At 34.1% G+C, this 27398-nt stretch overlaps 1 protein-coding gene across 3 annotated transcripts in view; it reads right to left on the reverse strand.

Moving 5' to 3' along the window:
• The window catches only part of TRDN (triadin), a 401037-nt gene that overhangs the window by 247355 nt on the left and 126284 nt on the right, over nucleotides 1–27398 (reverse strand). For 2 of the 3 annotated variants that reach the window (XM_012506168.2, XM_003255652.4), the window contains exons 8-9: nucleotides 19968–20150; nucleotides 14241–14300 (exon numbers count right to left, since the gene is read on the reverse strand). In XM_012506168.2, coding sequence (XP_012361622.2) covers nucleotides 14241–14300; nucleotides 19968–20150 — 243 coding nt within the window. The remainder of the gene's footprint in view (nucleotides 1–14240; nucleotides 14301–19967; nucleotides 20151–27398) is intronic. The other variant, XM_004087640.2, reaches the window with a different exon arrangement.

Below are 27398 nucleotides of genomic sequence, written 5' to 3' on the forward strand. Positions count from 1 at the left end.
TATGAATGGTCTAATTTGGAAGAGAACACAGTGGTATAGATCACATCTATATGGTGCAATGTTTTGTTCAGTTTTTACTCTGGATTGATTTCTCATTTATTATTATTATTATTATTATTATTATTATATGAGACCGAGTCTCGCCCTGTCGCCCAGACTGGAGTGAAGTGGCGTGATCTCGGCTCACTACAAGCTCCGCCTCCCAGGTTCACGCCATTCTCCTGCCTCAGCCTCCCTAGTAGCTGGGACTGCAGGTGTGTGCCACCACGCCCAGCTAATTTTTTGTATTTTTAGTAGAGACGGGGTTTCACCGTCTTAGCCAGGATGGTCTCGATCTCCTGACCTTGTGATCCACCCGCCTTGTCTTCCCAAGGTGCTGAGATTACAGACGTGAGCCACTGCACCCGGCCAGTATTATTAATTTTTTAAAACTACATCTAATTTTATTACCGCTTCCTCCCCTATTTGGGATGAAAAAAATGGCCAAATAAATAGGAAACAATACTAAACTCATTGCAAGCAATTAATAATAACAACCACAATAAAGCTGAAGATAAGCATTGATAAAACATGCCTTGATAAAGCCTGTTCTAAACCACTGTGGCCCTCTCTTTGGAATTTTATAGAGAATATAATCTGCATCACATGATTTAGTGCTTAATTAGCACCTTCTTCTATTTTTCTCCCACAGCTGCTTTATATTATTCATTGTTTTATTCATAATCTCTGACTGGATTGTTATCTCCTTCTGGTTTGAAACTCTTGTTATGACTGCTAGCATTAAGTACATACTAGAGATTCAATAACTGCTGAGAGACAGATTAATAGAACAACTTTGAGCATAGCAACTCAGATGTTGATGAGGATGTAAATAGGAAAATATACTGTCTTTCAATTGTGGAACAATTATTAGTGCTATGCAAGAATAACAGTATTATTATGTCTTAATGTATGATACTTTAGAAACCAAAATAGGAAATATACTAAGCTACAATAAAAGTCATAGAATTGACTAAAAACTATTGAGCAACGGGTTGAATAGTCTATAATCAGTACAATCAGTATAATCATCAATGCCACAGTCAGTAACGTTAATGTTAATATTGCAAAATTCATTTTTGTCTTCATCTTTTGCAAACACAAAAGCATCCTCTACAGAAAAAAAAAAAACTATAGAAAAGAGATACTTGTTTATCAAATAGCTCTCTCTGAAAATAGCCAATTATTTACATCAAAATAGGTATGGGCATATTTATTATTTCCATATTTAAAAATAAGTCCTGCTTAAGAAAAGGGATAAGAACTATGCATTTATGGAAATGGTTAGAAAGAGTCCTATTCTCTATTTTTTAACCACTAGGCCACACAAATGAACCTTAGAACAGCATTGGAAGAATATATTCATGTAATTTTCTAGAGTTCTTTTTCAATCTTCACTTGTGCATATAAACTAACAGATATGATTATTAAAATACATGGTGCATTAATAAATAACACATAATTATTTCAATAATTCTTTGATTAAACCTTAATTTTCCTTGTTTCTCATGCAGCAATTCAAATTACTCTGTATTATTTCTTCCTTTTCATCACTATTTTAGAGCATGCTTTTAATAGTCCCAGTGGGTTACCTGAGAAGGAATTTATTCTTGTCTGACAGCAAGTCCATGCCATTAATAGTGACAAGGCTAGACTAAAAAAGCCACTTTAAGGAAAGTTCTCTCAAAGCAAAGATATACCTATCGAACCTGCCTCCTCTTTCACAAGACTAGGAGACAAAATTCTAAAATTGCAAGAAAAATGAAAAAGCTTAAGCCTTCACTTTGTTTTCTTTTCTGGACACAGAGGATGTAAAGTAATATGAACACTGTATTAAGGGCAAGGTAGTCTTATTCACTAGCCTTCTCAAAAACCTGAAGCATTTTATCACAATGAAACTGACTGAGAGAGTGGTAACAGCTTCAGAGGAAACCTCCACTCAGAAGTACATGGATCTATTTCTGTGTGCATTCCAGTTATAGTGACTAGAATGTTTAATGGATTGATTTCGACAAATACGACAATCTGATACATTTATCCTGAATAGCTTCCATAGACTTCATATAATCAGAAAGCAACCCTCATGAGGGTATGGCAAGTCCAGGAACTGTGTGCTTCCATAATTAAGCCTAGGCTCACTCTCATTTCTTCTCTCATTGTAGCCTAATTCTGTATGCTGCCTGTAGTCTACTCATGCACGCAGCAAACCTGTCTTTGTTAATTCTGAGCTTCTGTCTCTAGAGATACAACCAATAACTCCTTTAAGAAATCTTTACACAGGTCTATTTGCAATGTTTAGAAACCTGTCATCTTTTAAAATAACAAGATTATTTCTACAGATGAATAAAAAGGGCTGCTCTGGGATGATCATCAAATTTTTTTTTCATTGAAATAAATATGCTACACCCTGAACTTAATTCAACAAACATATCAGGTTTCTGGCAAGGTATGAGGCAGTGGAGATTTAAAGATAAATATTTATTGAAGGTATATATAAGCAGCAGAAAAAGACGTTCTAGGGAGAGAATAATAATGCTACATGAAAATTAAATCAGAAAGCTATAAGCAATGGGTAGAAAATCACACTTCTGCTGTAAATGGGAACCACCATCCCCACCAAACACTTAAATAATGCTTATTATGGTTATTATAGTCAAGAGTATTTTATGTGTATATATATGATCGTTTAAAATTTACATTAACCCTATAAACTTATCTCATTTTATAGATGAGGAAAGAGGCTCAGAAAGTAAAGTAACTTGCCCATGTTCATTTGAATTTTTTTTATATAATTAATTACTTTTATGACACTAGTTACTTTATTTAATTCTTTTCTGTCCTACTTATTCCATGGCTTCAACCATTTTCTCTTTTATTTGCTCCTGAAATCTTTGTGCAGTTCATTCTGTGAATGTTGTATCACTAGTGGTTTTGTTATCAGGTAACTGAGGAATGCAAAGACCTGGGCTTTCATACATAGTAAACTGAGAAGAGGCTCCATTCAGACTGTAGTGAGTCTGATAAATAGTCAAAATCTTCCATTATTAAATTTAAAGGGCATACAAGTGCAGTTCCAACAGAGGCATAAGATGAATTAAATTACAATAAATGAAATAGACCCAAACATATTTTCTGAAAGATTTTACTCTTAGAAAAATGTTGTATATCTAAACGTCTTAGAACATCTTGGGTTTTGGGTTCTCTTGGTGTAACTTTTTTTTTTTTTTAACCACTGTTGAATAGTAAGATTGATGATAGGCCTATCGGGTATTTTCTCTCAATTTGGAGATCTAGAATATTTCCTCTGTGTAAAGATGCCAATCTACTTTTGCAGTCTTATTCAATAAATTCATTATACTATAGAAGTTGCCATTTAGCTGATAATTTTAATTCAATTGTAATAAGACACTTTTATTGTATTCCCATTGATCCTTCAACTAAAAGAGTTAATGTTGTAAACATTACCTGAAGCACTTGGAATAATGTTCTGTCTCACAGAATCACATTTCAAGTTTGTATAAACCAAATAGAGCATTTTATTTTTATCATATTTAATAGGGCCAATTATATAACCTTATCAAAAATATAAGCAGATCTACAACTATAGGCATTAATCATATTAATCATTCCTCTACTTTAATAGTAATAATTTTTTTCTAGATGCTTATGTATGCTTGATGGCTAGCAATAAGTTCTACATAAATTGTACCTTGCCTTCATGAGGGCAGGTACCATACATATTTTGTTTACTGCTATATCTACATCTGCTAGGAACTTACTAGTACTGTTCCTAGAATTCAGAAGACAAACTACATTTGTCTAAATTCTACAGGGACTACAGAATTTGTCCATATGATCCTCATAACATTACACATTATGTAATATTATTACCCATGTTATACAGTAGATAGTAGAACAAAGGCTAGGAGACATCGGATGGCTACTATGGGCAAAATGAGTCTGGTATGTTATTTGTTGATGTTGTTCTGAAAAAATATTTTTCTCTAGTTATCAAAATTCTACTTGTAATAGTCATTATATATGTGCTCAAGTAGTAAAGAAGAGCCAACACTCAGAGAGCCATTTGCTGTAAATGCACTTTGACCAGAAATACAAAACAATAGGACTCAGCCAAAGGAGGAAAAGAAGATATATTGCTCCATTTCAGGTTATAAACAGGTCAAGTTCTAGCAGCTTCCTTACTGCATTATATTTTTAGTGGATAGTCATGCACATGTCACTGTTGGTCCTCCTTTATGTTTAGATCTCGTTTAAGTATCCACCACATATGTGAAATTAAATTGTCAAGATACTTTGTAGAATTTTGAGTTGCAACATTAATTTCTTAGGTGACACGTAGTGCTCATCACCACCCATGAATAATGGCTTCCTAAAGTTTACCCTTCCTTCCTTCAAACCTATGCTTTAGACACACCAGTTTTGGCCATATTCTACAATTTTTTTCTCATTTCCGATCCCATAAACAGACTACTACCCATCATGCTTCATGAAATGCTGCTTTCCTTCATTGTTCTGCTTAAAATCCTTCAAAGACTTCCCTTTATGCCAAATATCACCTCTTTCTGATTGACCAAGTGTTCTATAATCTGTCATCAAAATATATACCACTTATTATTGTCTGACATTTGCCAATTTTAATGTATCCTCTTTTCAGTCTGATATCCTCATTGTCTTATAAACACATCAATTTCACATGCTCTGTAATGTTCGCATTCATTTTCTTTCGTTCACATACAAACAAAGCAACCTCAATATATTCCTCAGCACTTAGTCTAATATTATCCATCTTTCAAGTTCTAGATCCACTCCATCTTTTTTGACAGCAGGAATCACAGATGTTTCTCCTCTGAATCTTAAAACATTTAGATTTATTATTATACAATCTAATGCCTAAGTCTAAACTTATTCTATTATTTATTTTTTCTCTTTTAAATAATTACTCATTTCACTTGCTCCAGTCAGGGATCATCTTTTAGTATTCTTATATCCTCTACTATGCCAAGCCTGGGACTGCTGAGCATGCAGAAGATATTTAATATTTGTACCCTGACTTATTTTTCTCACTCTCCTAATGACCCCTTCTCCACCTCTGACCTTTCTCCAAAACTCCACACTTGATTATCTAGCTGCTTACTTCAGTTAGAAGTGTTGTGAATTATCATTGCACTATATAGATGTCACAGTTTGCTGTGAGAATTAATGAGATAAGTATGCAAAAAATGGTAATGACCCTTGGTATTTGGCAGATGCTAAACAAATGATATTTGGACTAGAATCTTCACATACTTCCCTTTTGCAACTAGATACCATCTGTGGCTTGAAGAGTATGTGGTGAGTTCAAAGTCTCCCACTTCTCCCAGCCCTGTCCAGTCCAGTGAGCATTGACCCCACTCTCTTCCTATACTCCCTACTTAAGGTATCCTTTTATTTTTTACAGACCAACAGCTTCTAAATAATCTTTTACTTTCCTATCTTCTGATATCTATAAATCTCATGACTCTACGTCTGTGATAGCTCTAAAATTATCTTAATTTTCTCCATCCCATATTCTACGATCAGGCTTTATTTCCTTTCGTTGGACTTTTCCTGGTTGATCTTTTTAATTTCCTTCTCTCCAAACCATCTTGTATAACATTTCCAATCTTGTTTTTTTTTTTTTTTCTAGATTCCCTGAGTACTAACCAAAGTGACCTTGTTTGCAATTTCCTGTCTATGTCTGGGAAACAGATAGATTCGGTATAAAGATAATACTGAAGACTGTGGAATTCGGCAGTCTTGGATTTGAATCTCCTGTCTGCTACTCTGTGCCACCTGGACAAACCACTTAAGCTCTTTGTGTCTCAATTCTTTCATCTATAAAACATGAATGATAATATACTCCTTCTAAGGTTGTATTAGGATTATATAAGATTTCCATAGCCTGGTGGAGAGTAAATATTTAGCAACTGGCACTCACAGAAAGCACTTAACATTTTGTGATTCTGTGCTTTGATATTATCACCTCAGCCTTGTATATTTTTATTCTTAATTTCACATAGACATATCCTACCAATATCTCAAGGTCTATTTCAATTTTCATGTCTTCCATACCATCTTCTTTGGTCTTTCACACTACGAGTACTATTTTCTTTTGCAATAAATATCATAATAAAAGAGAAAGCAAAAAAGGGATTTGGGAGAACATGTACATATATCATTTAATCATTTAAACAATCTTAAGTAATAAATCTTATAAATAAACTGAGATTCAAAAAACCAAAAAACATTAGTGAAGGATTTAAATCTTGGCTTGTGTGACCACCGAGTTTATATTTTTCCCATTGGTTCTCATTACACTATCAGGGTCGACTGGAGCCAATCAGAGTTTTTTTAGTTTCTTTTGTTAAGCAGTTCTGTTTATAAAAATTAATATTTCTTGACTTATTTGTTTTCTTATAGGTCTTCCAAGAAACAAAAGGAAATTTACCTATTTCTTAAACAGAATAAAACTCATTATATCTTGTAATTACCATGTGACAGCATTGGACAATTTTAAACATTTAAGGCACTTTATGGAAATTTCGTGATGTGTTTTTTCTTATATTAAGCATTTTCTATTTCATCAACATAGGAACTGTTTCATCATTACTCATCAATTGTTCCTAACAATGCTTAAAACTAAAACAATAAGGAAGCAGAATAATGATGAAATTGCCTAGAAAGATGATGCAACTGTAAAATATATCATTATTACCCCATCATCACTATGATTGTTTATAGTATTGACTGAAGTATTATGTCATCATTCAAGAGGCTATAAAAGAAGCCTGAAGACACCTTTTTTTTTTTTGAGACACCACTTTTATAGCCTACTTTGTTTCACTGAACACAGTTTATAATTCAGAATTATTTTTTCCATCCATAACTGCAAATAGAAGAAAGTGACAGAGGAAGATATTTCAAAATTATTAAATGAATCAGAAGATGAATGCAAAGACAGAGAGCAGTAAGCTAGACTCTAATGATTAGGGTAAAATTGAAATTGATTATACAAGTGAAATCTCAGACTATGAGTCTTCATAAGACAGTGAATTTTCTTAAACTATAGAATCGAGTGAACAACGCATTTCAAAGAGAAAAAAGGAAATATACTATAGTAGTTCCCTCTTATCCATAAAAAATGTATTCCAAGATATCCAGTGGACACCTGATACAATGAATAATGCTGAATTCTATGTATACTGTGTTTTCTTGATCTGAAAACTGAGATAGCTAATAAGTGTCTCACAGACAAGTAGCTTAGAGAGCGTGGATACACTGGACAAAGGGATGATTCACATACTTGGTGGAATAGAGTGTGATAACATGACATGCTACTCAGAATGGTGTCCAGTTTAAAACTTGTGAGTTGTTTATTTCAGGAATTTTCCATTTGATATTTTCAGACTGTGGTTGACTGTGGGTTACTGAAACTGCAAATAGCAAAATCATGGATAAGAGGACACTACTGTATTCTCATCTAGTTAGCCCTTTAACAGGAAGGACTTTATCCTGTTATATTTTGTGACAAGAACCTGAGCCATTTCATTTTGCTAAAAGAGCATGTCACAGTACTCTTTCTTTATAAAATTCATGTGCCAAAATCTGTGGTTTCTAAGTGCACAAATGCTAAAGAAAGAGAAAGGCAGGCATCCAAAAGAAATGGACAATGTGAATTTAAAAACAATTGAATGTATTATTGTAACCTATGTTTGTAAATACAAAAATGAAAACTTGGCCGGGCACAGTGGCTCACACCTGTAATCCCAGCACTTTGAGAGGCTAAGGTGGGTGGATCACGAGGTCAAGAGATCAAGGCCATCCTGGCCAACATGGTGAAATCCCGTCTCTACTAAAAATAAAAAAAATTAGCTGGGCATGGCGGCATGCACCTGTAGTCCCAGCTACTCACAAGGCTGAGGCAGGAGAGTTGCTTGAACCCAGGAGGCGGAGGTTGCAGTGAGCCGAGATGGCACTACTGCACTCCAGCCTGGCGACAGAGTGAGACTATATCTCAAAAAAAAAAAAAAAAAGAAAGAAAGAACGAAAGAAAAGAAGGAAGGAAGGAAGGAAGGAAGGAAGGAAGGAAGGAAGGAAGGAAGGAAGGAAGGGAGGAAATGTTTTATTATGAAATGAAGATGACATTTTCTTTTCAACAAAATTATGGACCATCAAAGATTACAAAAATTAAAGTACTACATTTTGATGATGCACGTTCTAGAAAAACCATAAGTAATAATATATAATAGAACCTATTAAAGATGTATTCAAAATTTGAAATTGGTATCTGCAAGATGAATGCACTGAAGGCTCATAGATAATAGCTGATGAGCTGTTTGTTTCTTTCTGAAGATATTTCCCATTTGAAGTATACACATCTTTGAAAACAGGGAATATAAGATAGAAACATTTTGTTTTACTATATTTAAATTCTTATCAAAACTTTCACTCTCCCTTTATTCCTAGTCCTGTAAACTATTGGAAAAACTAAATAAATTTTTTTAGTAATTAAAACTCCAAGTGGTTGATAGAGAAAATTACTCATTCCTGGTATACTGAGATTAAAGTGTATATTTTCTATGTCTTCATTGTATACTTATCAAGTTATCCTTTTTCATACAATTATTTATGTCTTAGCTTACCTCTTTTCTGGACCACCAGCTTGCTGAGAGGATTCAACAACTACTTACTGAATAAACATTAAAATTCCCGAAACTGGCCGGGCACGGTGGCTCACGCTTGTAATCCCAGCACTTTGGGAGGCCGAGGCGGGCGGATCACGAGGTCAGGAGATCGAGACCACGGTGAAACCCCATCTCTACTAAAAATACAAAAAATTAGCCAGGCGTGATGGCGGGCGCCTGTAGTCCCAGCTACTCGGAGAGGCTGAGGCAGGAGAATGGCGTGAACCCGGGAGGCGGAGCTTGCAGTGAGCCGAGATTGCGCCGCTGCACTCCAGCCTGGGCGACAGAGCGAGACTCTGTCTCAAAAAAAAAAAAAAAAAAAAATTCCCGAAACTTTTGTTGTGTGAAAATAATTAAATGATTGGAATTAGAGTGAATATGCTTTTATGGAACTATGCCTACCTTGGAGCAGGATTTTTTTCAGAAGTCTAAAGCAAAGCTAAATTGTACCTAGTCTTGTCTAATACAAGCAGTGAGCTCTGAAATACATTAGATTAAACCATTAAATAACAGTGACTATAATGCAATTACATTTGACCTCTTCTCAGCGAGATTTAACCAAAAATATAGTTAAGCACGACTGAAGTTCAAGAAAAGGATCTTAATAAAATGAGAATACTAACTTATTCCTTAAGGCTCTTTCTAGCTATGGACTTAAAACCCATTGAATTGGAATACAGGCTGCCAAAGAATGCCTTATTACAATCCGAGAAGATTTTGATAGGTGAGTACCCTCAATTTAAAGAAAATAAATGACACAAAAAGCGGAATAAATTACCGTGACATAATTCTTGGCTTAAGTAAAAGTCAGACAGTAGCTGAAATTTTAATAGTGGAATAACTTCTAAGGGATAAACTTTAACTTGTATTAAACTTTAATCATAATAGTTACAGAAATGAAAGCTAAAAAAAAAATTATTAAAATTACTAAGCACAAGCACACTAGCCCTGGTCCTGTACTGGACGTTTAAATTGGTTTCTTTATCTATAGTGAATATAAAGAGGTCTGTGAACCATGTGATTTCTTCCTTACAGAAATTTGTCTCTTTAACTTGGGTGACTCTGCCCAGAAACCCATGCAATTTATTAAGCCCAGATAGAAGTTGGTGAAGAAGGAATATGAAAATGCCAAGCAAGATCCTGATGTGTTTTCTTAAAAATAGTCTACCTAAATGAATAAAATTATCAGTATAGCTGTCACTTAAGAAAAATGTGCTAAGCCACACAAAATTGAAAAGGAAATTGGAATTACTGGAAGGTTGATAAAGATAAATAAATCTGGAGGAATATTCCTTGACCATCTGTACTATCAATTTCCAAAAAAAGAAAAAGAAAAAAACCCATAAATTGTGTTTTGATGTTGCAAATAATGTCTGTCTTGACCAGTTTTAATAGTTCTCTTATGAGTAAGTGACAAGTAGACTACTTTAAGCCCTAGGAAAAAAAGTGGAGGTTAATCAGTTTCAAGACAGCTACCATAAGACAGAATCAATCTCTTTCTTTCTGTCTCAATCTCTCCCCAACCCTCCTCTCTCTGTCTTCCCTAAAGCAGGTTATGAGTTATTAAAACACATCCTATATAACGCTGACCATCTGCACAACCAAAGAATCTCAATACGAAGATGTTAGGTCATTAAATGGAGAAAGTATTTCTGGAGAGGGGAGATCTTCGGTGTTCATAATATACCTAAAATTACAAAATGTAGATACAGGTCTATGCCAGTTGCCCATAGGACCAGTGTTGATAGCATGCATTCACTTCCTAGATTTAAATAGACAAAATCTTAGCTAAAAATTTTAAGAATATCTTAGAAGCATTTTATTTGATGGGATAAAAGGCAAAACTTGGGACTTATGTCATAGTGTCAGCACATTTCATCAGCAAGGGTTTTCAAATTAGAACTGCAATTTGGGTTACTTTTGAGGGTGTGACAGTATTCTACAAAGGAAAAACTGAATCCCGGAGGGAAAATCAAATTATAGTTTTAAAAACTCATTACCAATAATTAATAATGAACTCTAGCTAAACAATAACAGGTGTTCCACTAATCCCAAACAGAAACAGATGGAAGCACAAATGTTTTATAAATAGTGGATACATGCAGAGCAATCAACTTGGCAAGAATTGTCTTATTCTTTAATTGTCAGTCAGAGTCAATGTCTCACCACTTATATTTTCTCTAAATTAATATGCCCAGATTAAATCTGTGTTTCTCATTCCTTATTTTTGAAAATGCCAAGTCATATTTAGTGCTTTTTCACTCCATGTTTTGTATTGCCACACTGACGAAGATAATATTCCTGAATTTTGTTTAGGTACATTTACATAACGTCATATAGTTTATTAAATGAAACAACAGGCATACTACATAGGCTTCCCTTCTCTCCCTTCTTCCTTTTCAACTTCTGGACAAGAAATACTTTTCAAGTATTTCTTTCATTTCTTCAAAATAATGAATGTAGGTAGATGAAATAAATTAAGAATTCAATTAGTAAGTCAATTAATGGTATCAAGAAATCTAATCCTATAGAACTGGGAATTATCTTCGGGGGCTGGAATACTCGATAGTGTTGTAGATCTCAACTTAGGACTTTTTAGAGTATGTTTGCATATGCCTTTACAAGGGCTGTCTCTGTGTGGTTGTTAACAAAATCATCTTTAATTCATGCATAGATGATTTTATTATTTCTTCTAACCTTACTCTGTTGTTAGATTTTCAGAAAGAAATGATTGGTATTGTGACTATTAAACTACTAGCATCCCTCACTGAATTTCTTAGTGCATGGTTCTCTGTGTCCTGAGACTTTCTTAGGAATTATATTTTATGATCAATAAATAACTACTATGAATGATTTCAGTGGGACAGAAAACAGATTATTTTCCTCAGGTAATGAAATTTTAAAACTAATGGAATATGAAGAAAATAATGCATATTAGTCATTTATTAATTCATGCTCATCAGCAACATAGATTCATCTCATCTCATATGTAAGTAAACACCTAGCTGACTTCATAAAAATTATGTGTAGAGTATGAATTTCTTGAACCAACACAGGTGAACAAAATGGTCAGCACAACTTTGACCTAAAATTGAACTTTTTGTTTTTTTGAGACGGAGTCTTGCTCTGTGGCCCAGGCTGGAGTACAGTGGCGAGATCTCGGCTCACTGCAACTTCTGCCTCCCAGGTTCAAGCAATTCTCCTGCCTCAGGCTCCCGAGTGGCTGGGATTACAGGAACCCACCGCTACATCTGGCTAATTTTTGTATTTTTAGTAGAGACAGGGTTTTACCATGTTGGCCAGGCTGGTCTCAAACTCCTGACCTCAGGTGATCCGCCCGCCTCAGCCTCCCAAAGTGCTTGCATTATAGGCGTGAGCCACCGGGCCCAGCCTAATTGAACTTTTTAATTATTTATTTATTTTGAGACAAGGTCTCGCCCTGTAGTCCAGAATGGAATGTGACGGTGCCATCATAGCTCACACACCCCTGCAGCCCCAACCTCCTGGGCCGAAGCCATCCTCCCACCTCACCCTACCAAGTAGCTGGGACAATGGGTGCACACCACCATGCCCAGATAATTTTTATAATTTTTTTGGCCAGTTGCAGTGGCTCACGCCTGTAATCTCAGCAATTTGGGAGGCCGAGTCGGGCAGATAACCTGAGGTCAGGAGTTTGAGACCAGCCTGGCTAACATGGTGAAACCCCATCTCTACTAAAAATACAAAACTTAGCCGAGTATGGTGGCAGGGGCCTGTAATCCCAGCTACTCAGGAGGCTGAGGCGGGAGAATCGCTTGAACCCAGGAGGCGGAGATTGCAGTGAGCCGAGATCACACCATTGCACTCCAGTCTAAGTGACAAGAGTGAGTCTCTGTCTCAAAAAAAAAAAAAAAAAAAGAAAAAAGAAAAAAAGAAATCTGTGGAGATGTGGTCTCTATATGTTGCCCAGGATGGTCTCAAACTCCTGGGCTGAAGTGATCCTCCTGCCTCAGCTTCCTAAAGTGCTGGGATGACAGGTATAAGCCAACACAACCAGCCCTAACATTGAATTTTTGATATATATATAGACTGAAACTTGTAAGTATTGAGAGGTTCTCTTCATGTAGGCAATTCACCAGGCAGGCAGTGGTGAAATGAACAAATTAAAGTTATAACATTTTGTTTGTAGTCACTAGATGGTTTGTCAACAATGCAAGGTTGTGACATGATCTTCATTTTAAATGTAAGAACACTAAAAATGAGGTAGAGTTCAATTATTTGCTCAAGACCTAATACTAGAAAAGGATGGAGTTAAGAATTATCACCGTATTTCTGTACAAAGCCTTGTCTTTCCACCATATCACACTACCTTCCTGAAGGTTTATTTCCAATTATGCTATGTTACTATACACAAACATCGATAGTAATTAGTTTCACCTATTAAGTTATAATATTTAGCGATTTTCCCCCTCATTTAAATTTCTTACTGAAAATGTAGAAGAAGGAAAAGAGGAGGAGGAGGAAATTATTTAACTAGAATAAATTACTGGGATCAACAACATTTTCTGGAGTGCAAAGGTTCTCATTGTCTAGTTTTCTAGAGCCTAGATGTGTTACCTATTTGTTTTAGAAATGAGATGTCTCTTTGACAACATACGCATAACTTATAATTATATATGTTTGAAAGGCTTTCACAAAAATAGTTAAGAAAATAAAAATATAGCTGGCTTTAAGCAATTAGCTTCATGTATTTTAATATAAATGAGCTCTTTCCTTAACAATACTGTCTTCTTGGAAACATTTTCCCAAACATGAACATAGTTTTGTCAGTTTTTAAATCTGCAAAAGGCATAGTACAAGCAATCAAGTTACTCATGCTTAGTTCAGATGTTAGTAAAAAATACCTTTTTATACTCTGGGCAACAATTAAAGATACAAGACAAGGTAGATATATTCCTTTAACTCAAAATCCTTCCCTATTGTTTTGAATATTAATTCCGAGATTATCTATCTCCATCAATAGTTCTTTGGAGTGGTAAACCAAGTTCATGTATAAGGGAAAAAATTTTAAAGTTTTGGAAAACAAAGCACAAATATTTGAAATGTGATGATTTTAATATGAATTGTGTTCACTACTAAGAAAAGAAAGATATTTTCATTGTCATGGGTCTTTTCTTCTAAGTTTACCAAGAATAAAATAAGATGATTCACTGCTTCACTTCAAGACATTACTAAAGGTTTTAGCATTCTTTATATAGAGAGATATTAGCACATATTTTACATTTCAGCTGACTTCATTTGCAATAGGCCATGCAGTGACTGAAAGTAAAATTAAGACCTTAATGCCAGTTATTACTGCTTTTTATTGGTTTTATTCTAGATCTACACATGCATTATGCAATTTTTAAAAAATGAAAATACAGTTAGGTACATAAAAAGCCCACAATCTTAGAAACAAAGACTATTAAAACAGACAAGTACAAGAATTGCTTGGAATACCTGGTTTTAAATCCCCATGGACAAACATGTCAATCATATATCGACAGAATGCATACTGATCTGACAGAGTAGAAAGAAAAAGAGCAATGAAAAAATGTCGTCAACACTTCATTTTTCTACAGAGAAATAATTTAACAAAACAAACAAAATAGCACAATTCTATTTTGGTTACTACAATATTTTCTGCAAAAAACTAATTCGCACTTATATGAAAATACAGAAGGAAAGAAAGACAACAAATGTAACGCTTCATGTCTTCCATACAAAAATAACGTTAAAAATTGAAAAGGACTAATTCAGGGTAATCTTATAGTGGTTGTTTTCAAAATAAAAACCTATTTTGTCAAATAACTGATTACAAAAGTCATCGTATTAAAGCAATTTTTCCAATTTGTCTTTTTATAAACTTTCAATAATGAAACAGAAGTTTTACAAGAGGAAATTGTTTCCAACTTGGAGTGTTTCATCAAATACTCAGTTCCAGCCCTTCTGCTAGTTGTCTCTATGGAGCAGCAGAATGTCTTTTCCAAAAGACTATCAGGAGAACTAACCTCTTTGCAACCTGTTAGGTGGCCTCTGAATAAAAATGCTCTTTAATTGGGAGAGTAAATCAAGAACAGAGTAACAGAACCAAATGATATTGTTGTTAAACTAATCAAATGAGTAATCTTAAGATCATCTTATGATCTTGACTAGTTTATGGCCTATGGTGAAAGTAAACAAGCAAACAAAAAAACTGTAGTATGTAAACATCATTTTGGGCAGACCTGGTCTTCAGGAGTTGGTTTTTTTCTGTTCCCTCCAGATTAAAGACATTGCACTTAACTTTAAATCCTCACAGAACTTTAGATTCTCCTGAGGTCAATCCAACTCAAAGCTCAATTGATGAATCTTTACCATATCTTCTTTAAAGCATATATATTATGAAATAATTTACATTTCAATATTCCTGAAATATGCATTTTATTAATCCACCAAATCCAAAGGCAGCTTTAGGACCAAGAGAGTTTATTCAATTTAAGCAACATGTTACATTCTTAATTGCTCCAAATTATGCATATCAAACATATGAAATAACAAAGCTTGTTACTAAACAGATACACCTCTAAGGATTTTTGTAAATCTCATTCTTTTTAGAGTAGTAACAGCATTTTTAGAGGAATCCATTTTACTATGAAATTCTGTTAGGTCTTTAAAAAATAAATATAGCTATTGAAGAAGATATAAAAATATAATCTTTTTCATTAATACCTAAATATGGGCAGGCCAAAACTCATAAAGTTCCAAAAATTTAGATGTATTTTAGTTGTTGAAATTGGAGCACATTTTCCCACAGGAGAGGTAGGGAATGGGAAGGAGGCTAGTCCTCAGGTCATTCCATGCATTGATTTGCCCTTTGATGTACTGGCAGTAATAGCTGGAGTTTCTGATCCCAGGACCTGGGAACCCTATGATTGGGAAAGACATAAGGTTAAGGTAGAAGGTATTTTCTCTTTTCTAGACACAAGATTGTTTTCCTGAGCAAAACTGTAGAACTGGCAATTTGACTCTAAGACAAAACAAGATGAAAAAGTACATTTCCCTTAAATTAAAAGTTTGAAGTTAGACCAGTGTGGACTTTCTGAAATTGGCAGTATGTTCCCCTTATTTCAGTACCTTAAGTGACTGTACTCTTTTTAGATTTGTCTGCGTATACTCTAGGAGTAGTTCTCAAAGGGCAACTTAAACACGGGAAAGAGAGAGGAGTTGTCAAAATACAGATTTTTGGGCTCCATCATCCAAAAAAATTTAAAATGCCATGGATCTGGACCCTAGGAATATGCATTTTATACAAACTCCTTAGATGAATCTAATTAGACTGCATTTACAGAATCACTGATCTAAAACCTTTCATTCATTTTTCCCAAAATAATTACTCTTAGAGGCACTATAGACTCCCATGACAGCAAATAAGAGTGTTTGTTTTTATGTATGTTGGAAGTTTAGAATGCAAGGACTATTTGTAATATAACATCCCCTCCAAATGAAATATTATCTGCCCCACGTTGTGATGGGATGGTTATATACATAACATGTTGAAGAGTGTACTGAATTAATTAAAATCTTCACACTTCAGAGAGTCTTCTTTAGCTGAATGCTGACAATGTAATGAAACTTTTCAGCTTGTATGTTGAAATATTATCAAAGTACAGTCAGCCCTCCATTTCCCTGGGTTCCACATTTGAGCATTCAACAAACCACATGCCTGTAATCCCAGCACTTTGGGAGGCTGAGGTGGGAGGATCACTTGAGGTCAGGAGTTCAAGGCCAGCCTAGCCAACGCAGTGAAACCCCATCTCTATTAAAATACAAAACTTAAATATATATATATATATATAATTACAGCTACCATGGTAGCTTTGTAAATACTTGTTATACCGTATTGTTTAGGAAATAATGATAAGGAAAAAAAGTCTGTATATGTTCAGTACAGACTCAACCATGGTAGCTGTACTTAAATATTATAGCAGAAAATTTTTCATAAAGAAAATCTAAATTGTCCTGCCATTCTAACTTTCATAGTTCTGAGATAATAATGTATATAATGTTAATTTGCTCATCATTGTAAGTACTTTTTCCGCAAATAAACATCCTTCTTGGAATAACACATGCTGTCCATTTCTCTCCTTGATTCTCAGGAAGCAGTGGTAGATGTCATTCAAATGATACCTAGTTGGTGTTCCCTGTGAAATACTAACCAAGGGAAAATACATTCTGGGTGCAAAATGTCAACAACAACAAAAAATTTTTAAGAAACTTCTAATGAGGATGGGGCACATGTGGTCCAGTGCTCTATAACAGATTCACATTAGCTATACTTTCTCTGCCTGCCACAAATATCAAATAGTTGTTTAAAAAGAAAGAATGAGTGAATGAGCAAAGTGTGTGGCAGCTGGAAAATTTGTTTCTCTTTCCCCACAGACCTCCTAGAGGTCATCAGAAAACTAGGGAGCAATGTCTGATAATGCCAACTCTTCCTACTCTACAAACAGATTTAGATGGGTTCATAAAAACCAGACTATTTGATGGGTGTGTGTGTGTGTGTGTGTGTGTGTGTGTGTGTGTGTGTGTTTATGGTAGGCGTGTATATACATATGCATCTTATCCCTAATGCTTTAAGCAGAAAAAGAGATGTATTATTTCCATATACAATATTGAGAGTAACTACATTGAATACATTCATATGTATATTATGTAATTAAATAATTACTAATAAACATGTGCCCCATGTGAAAATCTGTTTCCAAGTGAGTAAAGGACCTATGAGCCTTATTTCTTTAAAAAGAAGTATTTAGAAATCTATATGAAAAGAATGCCTCAAACACATCAGGTCTAACTTAACTATGTGAATGAGTATTCTCTTGCCCAAAAAGCTAACTCAACAGTTACACTAAGTCATCATATACAATTTTCAAAACCAAAGCCTCAGAAATTAAAAAAACTATATCTTTGTTTATCTTGCTTAGTTAAAATCATAATGTAATTAGTTTTCTTTAATGTAAAAATGCTGTTAATTAAATCTTTGCTTAGTAACAAAAAATGAAAAATAAAATGACATATTTATATGTCTGATCTGCCATTAGAGGTTAAGTTTTGAATACTTACCTAATGATACATTTATATAATTGATGGCAACTGTTCTCAATACTGAGACTTGCTTTAGCAATTGCAATTGTTTGGCTGATAAAATCACATTTGTGCTTTTGTTTTAAACTCTAAATGATATTTGAATGTCCTTTTAATAGATAAATAGCTCTTTGTGTAGAAATAAAAATAGTAGACTGAAAAGGGATATGGTAATATAATGCTGTCTTTAATAAATCTGATTACTGATAGAAATGAAATACAATATCTGTGGCCTGGAAAATAAACATTATTTTAAAGTGTTCTGGTGATGAGTTTTTATCAATAAAATATGGCTCCCAAATCCCCAAAGATACGAAAAATTAGCATCAAAAAATACATTCACATTCCTAGTTGTTAGATAAGTATTTTGACATTTCCAAATATAACTGGCATCAGTTTTTACATTCTGCATTTATGGTTAAAAATTAGAATGTACTTTGTAGGTTTTCACTGATTTCATGTGATTATTTTTCATTTTGAAGAGCAATCTAAAGTGTAAAGGATTTTAGGATCTAAGTAATCATACCAGTGAATCCAAAGATTATTTCTGCTGTTTTTTTTTTTACCACAGTAAAATATTATATTCAACGTATTTTCTCTTTACTTACTTCATCCTTTTTTTCTACCAAAATATTTCATTAATGACATAATTTTGATAGAAGTAATAATTAACTTTTAAATTTTTTGTCATGGTGATATAATCACCTTGAAAATTGGAAAAAGTTTTAGAGCTCCTAAGTTTTAATATGACATATCTTAAAATAATAAATTAAAATTATCTAAATTTAAAAGTTTGTAGATCACTAAAAAAAGAAAAAATCTTTCCTTTTTAAAATATATATTTTTAAAATATGTATCTTTTGTCATATAAATCAGAGTTGACAAATATTACATGTGAATCAAAGCTTACAAATGCAAATTCAAGAGAAAAAAGATGAAAATACAGTATGAGTGCATTGCAAATTTCATTTCTTGTGCCTTATAATGAGGAAAAATTAATTTCAGTTTCATCCTCTAAATAGCTTGCTCTGTAACAAAATTGTGAGATTTCTTAAACTAAAATCTAATAGAAACCAATTCTTTGATACAGTCCTTAGATAACATTAGTCAAAAGTGCTACAAAGTAAAGAAAAATTTGGTTTTGCAATGCCTCCAAGAAACATCAATTACAGGAATAGTCTCTTCATATTAGATCCCCGTATTCTACAAAGGAGTCTCAGGATTATATAGTAACCTGGAGTCAGGAACGGACTTAGGAAAAGAAAGAGTCAACAAGTGCCAGAGATGTGGTACAATAAGACCCTTAGTTGCCCTCCTAAACCTTCAGCTCTGTATATTCATATAGAAACCTTCCATAAAATAAAAATTCAGGTTTATATTCCACCTCCATTTAAGTGATATATTTTTGCAAAGTGGGGATGTAAGTTTGACATCACTCTTGCTGAAGAATGGCAAAATATGTCACATTCAGAGCTTTCTAAAGTTAGAAATTTAGTCAATGGAAACTGAAAAAGAATCTTGAGAGGTGTCTTCTCTATAACATCTTGCCTATTAAGTAAATTTAATAATTTTATGTATATTCTAAATGATGTGCTCTTGCCAATGCAACAGTAATGTATGGATAGTTTTTATGATATTTACTCTATATGATGCCAACATGTACCCCTTAACAAACTCCTTAGGAACTGTTGTCATTTTGGGGGACCACTTTCCTCAAAGAGTATGACACATACAATCTTTATTCCACCTCTTAATAGACATTCCATATCTCAAAAATTCAACATTTATCCCCAGTCTTTATATGTTTTCGGATGCTACCTCCAAACCCCTTTTAAAAATACTTCAAAATGCCCCTTTAGATATGTGAACACATTTTAGTATTTTTATAAATAAATATTAGTTCCCAATTTACTGTATTTCCTTTCTGATATATTTACTTTAATGTCTTTTACCCCCATTTGAGTCTGATTTTGGTCTTTTTCAGCTTTTAATTTCACTGCATGTGCTTCTTGCCCAATATTCTCTTAGAACCTCCAGCAGCCTCCTGCTCTGAATGTTTACCTTTCTGTTCATGCTTTGACACAGCTGTTTTCTCTTTGTCTTCCTTTTCCTTGGGTTTCGATGGTGTTTTCTGTACTTCTTTTACTTTTACAGCTGTTTGCTTCACTTTCTCCTGTTTTCCACCTTTCACTTCCTTTTTAGTCTTTTCTTCACTCTTTTCTGCAGTCTTAGCTTTCTTTTGTTCTGTATAAAGTTAAAAGATGTTGAAATACTTTTGTTTATTTACAAACATAATGTTTCATCTGTACTATGTCATTAAGGAAAACTGGAAAAGAAAGAGGAAAGAAAGGAAAACAATAGAAAAACACTGTTTTTAACATAAACACTTGTGACTTACCAGAGTTTTATACAGTTTATGAAGTGCTATATTAGATAGACTACTAAAAGTGTTATGGCTCTTAATTTGTACATGAAAACACTATTTTTTAAGGCAATAGTAACTTAGCATGTCAACAAGGAGGCATTTGTAGTATGCAGGGGATGGATATATAGGAATTTCTGTGAAAGACCATGTCCATACCAAACAGCCCAGTGAAGTAGTCTCCTTTTATAAGCACGTGATCATTTTGCTCCATAACTGAAAGATCTTAAGGGTCATTCAAGAAACTGAAATGCCAATGAAGCCTTTTTTAAAGACAACAATTAGGAATGCAAGTGTAAAATTATCTGCATTGGTGTTGACTAATAGAAATAAAACAATGAAATCCATTAGAGGATAACTGAAAGACCTATAGTCTAATGATTTGGCTTTAGAAAAACTGAAAGTGCAGAAATTGAGAAATTGGCTCCCGTTTATCTTCAGTCAGCGATAATTCTACTAGTTTTTAAAGCCCTTAAACATGTCCTGGGAAATTCAAAGCGCTATAAATAAAAATATATATGAATAGATATATAAATTAGAACATATATATTACACACATATATTCTTAATTTGATATTATCTGTATTTTGGAAGAAGGAACTGGGATGCAAATTAACCAGTCTGTGGATCTTTGAAGCATCTTTTAAAAAGCAGTAATAATGTAGCACATAATTTGTGGAAAATTGTTCATAGTAGATGCTGCATATTGGACATTCCTTATTGTATGTGACTACACATAACCACTATACACCACAGCAGCTCTACGGCAATGTTGGAATCCTCTATGTCATTTGCTAATGTACTGTGTAGCCTTTATTGTCACTCATGTTAAAGAATTCGATGAAGGCCGCGCATGGTGGCTCATGCCTGTAATCCCAGCACTTTGGGAGGCCAAGGCGGGCGGGTCACGAGGTCAGCAGATCAAGAACATCCTGGCTAACACGGTGAAACCTCATCTCTACTAAAAATGCAAAAATTAGCTGGGTGTGGTGGTGCATGCCTGTAATCCCAGCTACTCAGGAGGCTGAGGCAGAAGAGTCACTCGAACCAGGGAAGTGGAGGTTGCAGTGAGCCGAGATTGCGCCATTGCACTCCAGCATGGGCAACAAGAGCAAAACTCCATCTCAAAAAAAAAAAAAAAAAAAAATAGAATTTGATGAAAAAAAGAATTTGATGAAAAAATATAATCAAGTTTCTTGACTTTGGTACCCTAAATGATGATTTCAGGCTAAGCCAAGATAATATCAGAAGGTCCCATTAAGAGAATGAAAATGATAATGCCAGATGCTGGTTAGCTTGCAAAACAAAAATAATCTGTGGTACCGCACTTAATTGACTATGCCAGCACTTCCCAAAACACTGCTTCTCAGATACTTCAGATATTTACAGGAAGATGTTGATACTGTATTAGGTATTGGAGAATATTCTCATGGCCAAATTCATTTGGAAACAATAAGCTAACCTGGTCGTTTAGCTTGGACTTTCTCAAGGCTGAACTGTATTGAGAATTTTTAAGAAGGGGAATTATGATACACACATTATGCAATATTGTTTAATCATAAAATTCTCATACAGATATTACTCAATTACACCATAAATTTTTTTTTTTTTTTTTTTGAGATGCAGTCTTGCTTTGTCATCCAGGCTGTAGTGCAGTGGAACGATCTCGGCTCACTGCAACCTCTGCCTCTCAGTTTCGAGCAATTCTCCTGCCTCAGCCTCCCAAGTAGCTGGGATTACGCGCGCCCACCACCAAGCCCAGTTAATTTTGTATTGTTAGGATAGATGGGGTTTCACATGTCCATAAACTTTCAACATCTTTGTGGCTTCTGTAACTACACTCAGGGGATTTTCTTCTTCCTATAAATCATTTCTAAACCTCCTTTGCTGGTTTCTGCTCTTTCCTGCAGTAAACTCATACGTTTCTGTGACTGAAACCAGCAGCTTTCTGCGGATGACTTTAAATTGAAATCATTCCAGAGTTCCACTGGAATGTTTATTAGTGTCTGTCTGGAAAGAAAGTTTCACTGGAATGGTCAACAGCACCTCAATCTCATGCAACTCATTATATGTTCACCTAAAAAACACTTCTAGAGAGTCTATGTTGACCTGGGCTCACAGCTAGTTGCTGGAGCTCTAAAAATCAGCATAATAATAAAACTATCTGAATAAATTTTAGCATAGCCAAATTAAAACCCTGCAATATCTGGCTTCCTCCTATCTCCCATCTTACAGCATCTTTCCAAAAATTTATTCCTCTACTGGACTGCTTTCTTTCTTTTGAATATTTTATGTACTTTTCCATGTGTCAAATGTTGTCAGACTACATTCTCTATATTTTCTATATTTTTCCACATATTTAAATTTCTTTTTTTTAATTTTTGTTCTTTTGTTTTTTTTGTTTAGACAGACTCTTGGCTCTGTTGCCAGGCTGGAGTGCAATGGTGCGATCTCGGCTCACTGCAACCTCCGCCTCCCAGGTTCAAGCAATTCTCCTGCATCAGCCTCCTGAGTAGCTGGGATTACAGGTGTGCACCACCAAGATCAGCTAATTTTTGTATTTTTAGTAGAGATGGGGTTTCACCATGTTGGCCAGGCTGGTCTTGAACTCCTGACCTCAGGTGATCCACCCGCCTCGGCCTCCCAAAGTGCTGGGATTAAATTTCTTCATGGTCAATTCACATGCAAAAAAATGGCTCTCCCATTTGAATTAATAATGTCTTCCCCGGAGCTTCCATTTATCTGAATTTTTATTAAAGTATACATTTCATTCTTTATTATATATCTTGAAATATAGACAGTTTGCCCTATCTGTCTTCCCTACCAGACAGACAGTGGTTAGGGGTAGGAATTCTATTACTATTTTTGTATCACCATAGTGTCTAGCACAATGCTTTTTTCATAGAAAACACAGGATAAATGTATACTGGATTAGCAATTTTGATGAAGGAGAGAGTAAATATTCCACTATACTCAGATCATATGTATAATGTAGTGATATAGAGACTGCATATGTAAATATGTGTTTAGAAATAAACTTGTCTAAACCTGTTAAACTTGCCAACATTTTTTTGTTTATACTAATTTGTATGAAATTGTTATATTTGCTTACTCTAAATGACAGCTATCTACTCCTTATAAGTTATAGTTTATTTAACCATAACTTTATAGTATGGAAATATACATGTGTGAAATTCAGATTTATTTTTAATGCCATTATAATTTATAAGTGGGCAATGATTATTTTCTAAGAGGTAGAACCACATATATAGCCAACTCATTATAATCATTGACTTTAAGTATAAAAATAATAAAATATTTTCTACCGATTTTAGACACTTTCCAATCGCATTCATCCTGGAAATAGATAACTTTGCCTCATAGTAGAAAAAAATGAGTGAGAACTAAACAATGATGTGACTATAATAAAGAAAATATCATGAAACTAAAGCAACACCCAACTTCTACTTACTTTTAAGTTGAGTACATATTCTTCAATTTTGTGCCAAAATATTTTTCCTGATTTTTCCCTAAAATAATTTAAGTGACGAAATTTATTAAGGAATGAAAAAAACAAAAAGTATTGCCATGGATATTCAAATGGCCCAGTTTTATTTAGGAAGGCATTTTATTCATGACTTTTGTCAAGTGGAAAACTAAATGGCCTAATCAAAAAAAATGATAGCAGCATATTTGATTCAGTCTTGGAATTAGCATGATCCATTAGCTACTGCATCAGATTTAGAATGTCTGATGCCAAAGTATTAAATAGAATAGTATCCCTCAATAAACATACTACACATATTGGGAGTTAGAAAATTACACATTTTCTCTCTCATTCCATAAAGAACTGCAAACTGCTTAACTTCTCTCTGCTTCAGTTTCTTTGCATTAAAAAAAAAAAAAGAATCACCACTATAGCTGCCTCTTCCTCTATGGAAGCTGTGGAGATAAGTAACACTGAGCAAAATAACTTTGAATTCTGCAAAATAAGTCTGTAAACATTTCTAATATTATATCTGCATAATCTGCATGTCTAGAGCTCTTGGAGTTTCCCTAGAACTTACTCAAAGTTTAATGTACAGCAGGAATTACTATTTCATTATTATTTTACATTTGAAAAATCTAAGTATCAAAAAGCCATTTATCAAAGATGGTGCAACTAAATGAGTCAGGAGTAGAAAGAGTAGAATCAGAATGACTAACCCAACTTCTAATCATAGTAAATTGCACACTTATTAATATTAACCTAAAAAGATGATACAAAAAATGTATTTTAAGACATATAAGGGCAGATATAAATATACATGAAACATGTGAAAGCGATAAAATGTCTTCCTGAAAGTGACCAAGGCAGCAATAACCTCTCCCACATCATCAAACACACAGACATCTGAAGGTCACACTGACATCCACATCAATTAGACAGCCTGGCCCAAACTTGGCTCACCTCACTCAACTTCTCTTTTCATCATTGTTTTCTTCTTCTTCTTCTACCCTGTCTCTGTTATTTTTAATGAACTACAGAAATAGGCTAATTTTCTCAGTGGGTATGGGGTCCTACATACGTATCAAGGTAGACATTAAAGGTCTACTCTTCCTCAGGAGGAATCCCTGAAGTGTTCTAACCAATGGCTGCCTTTCAGCAAGCAGTATGCAACAGAGCAAGAAACATGCTGTGTTCTATGCAAGTGCCTCCAGAAATCACAGCTCTTCAAAGGGAGAGTCTACTTTAACTGGTTGCACCTTTCAAAGATACTTTATAATTTTTTCTATCTTTAATGTCACATAGAAGGCTTATGACTTTTTAATTTTACTTTGTTTTACCAGAAACCACCTATTATATAAAGAACATTTTCTATTAATTCCTTATAACATAATACATACACATATAAAATAAAAATAAAAAGTATATACTGTATACAAACATGTATACACATATACACATACATATACATGTTGTAAACAGACACATATATACATATGCATACATAGATACATACATATACATGTTTTAAACAGACACATACATACTTATGCATACATATATATACACACACATATATGTATGTTTGTGTGTGTATGCGTATGTATGTGTGTGTACCTCCCCCAGAAGAATGATGTAAATATTTAAATGGAAAGTATTTATGGCAAGCAGACTCAAGATGGCCCCCAGTGATTCCCAACTTGTGGCATTCATATCCTTGTGCAATCATCTTCCCTTCAATATGGGTTGCCCCAGGAATTTGCAGCTAACCCATAGTACCTAGTAAAGGTGATTGAATATGACTTCCATGATTAGTCTAGATAAGATTGTAATTTCTGTCTTCCTGTTTCTCTCTCATTAGGTTTAATGAAGCCAGCTGTCATGTTCATGAGACTCATGTGTCAAGGAACTGAAGATGGTCTGTAGCCAACAGCCAGCCAGGAACAGATTGGCTAGTAGTCATTGAGGAACTGAATCTCACCAACAACCACATAGTGAACTTGCAAATGGTGCTTCCTCAGTTGAACCTTCAGATGAGACTGAAGTCCTAGTTAACACTTTGTTTGCCACCTTGTAAGATTGTGAAACAGAGGCTTGAGCTAAGCCATGCCCAGATTCTTGATCCACAGAAACTGTGAGATAATAAATGTGCATTGATTTAAGCCTCAGATTTTGTGGTAATGCTTTACAAAGCAGTAACTAATGCAGCATTCAACAAATTTTTCGAAAAAAAAATAAAGATGCTTGAAGACCTGTATTTAATTATTTTTGTGAAGAATACTCAATTTATACTGACTGCACCTGGGTTTTTAGTCTTAACCCAGTCATATACTAGTTTTATGACCTGGCAAAAATTTTTTTCTCTCTCTCTAGAGGTCACTTTTTTCATCTGTTAAACGAGGTAATTAATTTAGATGATCTTTAAAATATCCACTAGATTTCATACATCTATCACATATGATTTCATCTATATGTAATGAAAATAAATTATGTATATACAAAATTTATTTTCACTTGCATTTATGAAACAGGAGAAACAAAATAAAATTACATTTATTTATTTTAATTTAATCTTGAAAGTAAATTCATGTTATCTTCTAAAAATGTTTCAATTTACAATTCATCCATATTAACTTTAATAAAATGATATTTGGTTATCTAATGTAAGATTTATTGAAAATATATCTGCTTCAAATATCTCATTATTTTACATTTAGTAGATAAACTAAATCTTAAAAATGCTTCTAAGTTTTACCTAAATGGGTAGGTTCTTAAAAATACCGAATTGAAGCTTCTATCTGATTGCCTAATGTGTATATTTTAAAAGATAGGGAAGAAATTTAAATGTAGGGAATAAGATTAAATTACCAAATAAAATCCATTTTTTCTAGTAATTGGCAGATAAATTTAATACAGAAAAACTTTGTTATTCAATATGCCAAAATATCAAATATTAAAGTGATATACTAATAAATATATTTGGCATATTATGGTACTTTCAGTTCTCAAACTTTTAAAGTAAAAATATTGATCAAGATTTATGCATGACCACTTTTTTTTTTTTATTTAGACAGTCTCACTCTTTTGCCCAGGCCAGAGTGCAGTGGCACAATCTCAGCTCACTACAACCTCTGCCTCCAGGTTTCAAGGTATTCTCCTGTCTCAGCCTTCTGAGTAGCTGGGATTACAAGTGTGTGCCACCACACCTGGCTACTTTTTAAATTTTTACTAGAGACAGGATTTCACCATGTTGGCCAGGCTGGTTTGGAATTCCTGACCTCAAGTGATTCACCGGCCTCAGCCTCCCAAAGTGCTGGGATTACAGAGGTGAGCCACTGTGCCCAGCCAATTATTTCTTTTTGATAGAAGAAAATCATTTACGGTGCAGAAGTTGTCTATTTGTCTATTTTTGCTTTGGTTACCTATGCTTTTGAGGTCTTACTCAAGAAATCTTTGCCCACACCAATGTCCTAAAGCATTTCCCCAATGTTTTCTTCAAGTAGTTTCATAGTTTCAGGTCTTACATTTAAGTCTTTAATTCAGTTTGATTTGATTTTTGTATATGGTGAGAGACAGAGGTCTA

Source organism: Nomascus leucogenys, chromosome 3, assembly GCF_006542625.1.
Source record: "Nomascus leucogenys isolate Asia chromosome 3, Asia_NLE_v1, whole genome shotgun sequence".
Taxonomy (NCBI): domain Eukaryota; kingdom Metazoa; phylum Chordata; class Mammalia; order Primates; family Hylobatidae; genus Nomascus; species Nomascus leucogenys.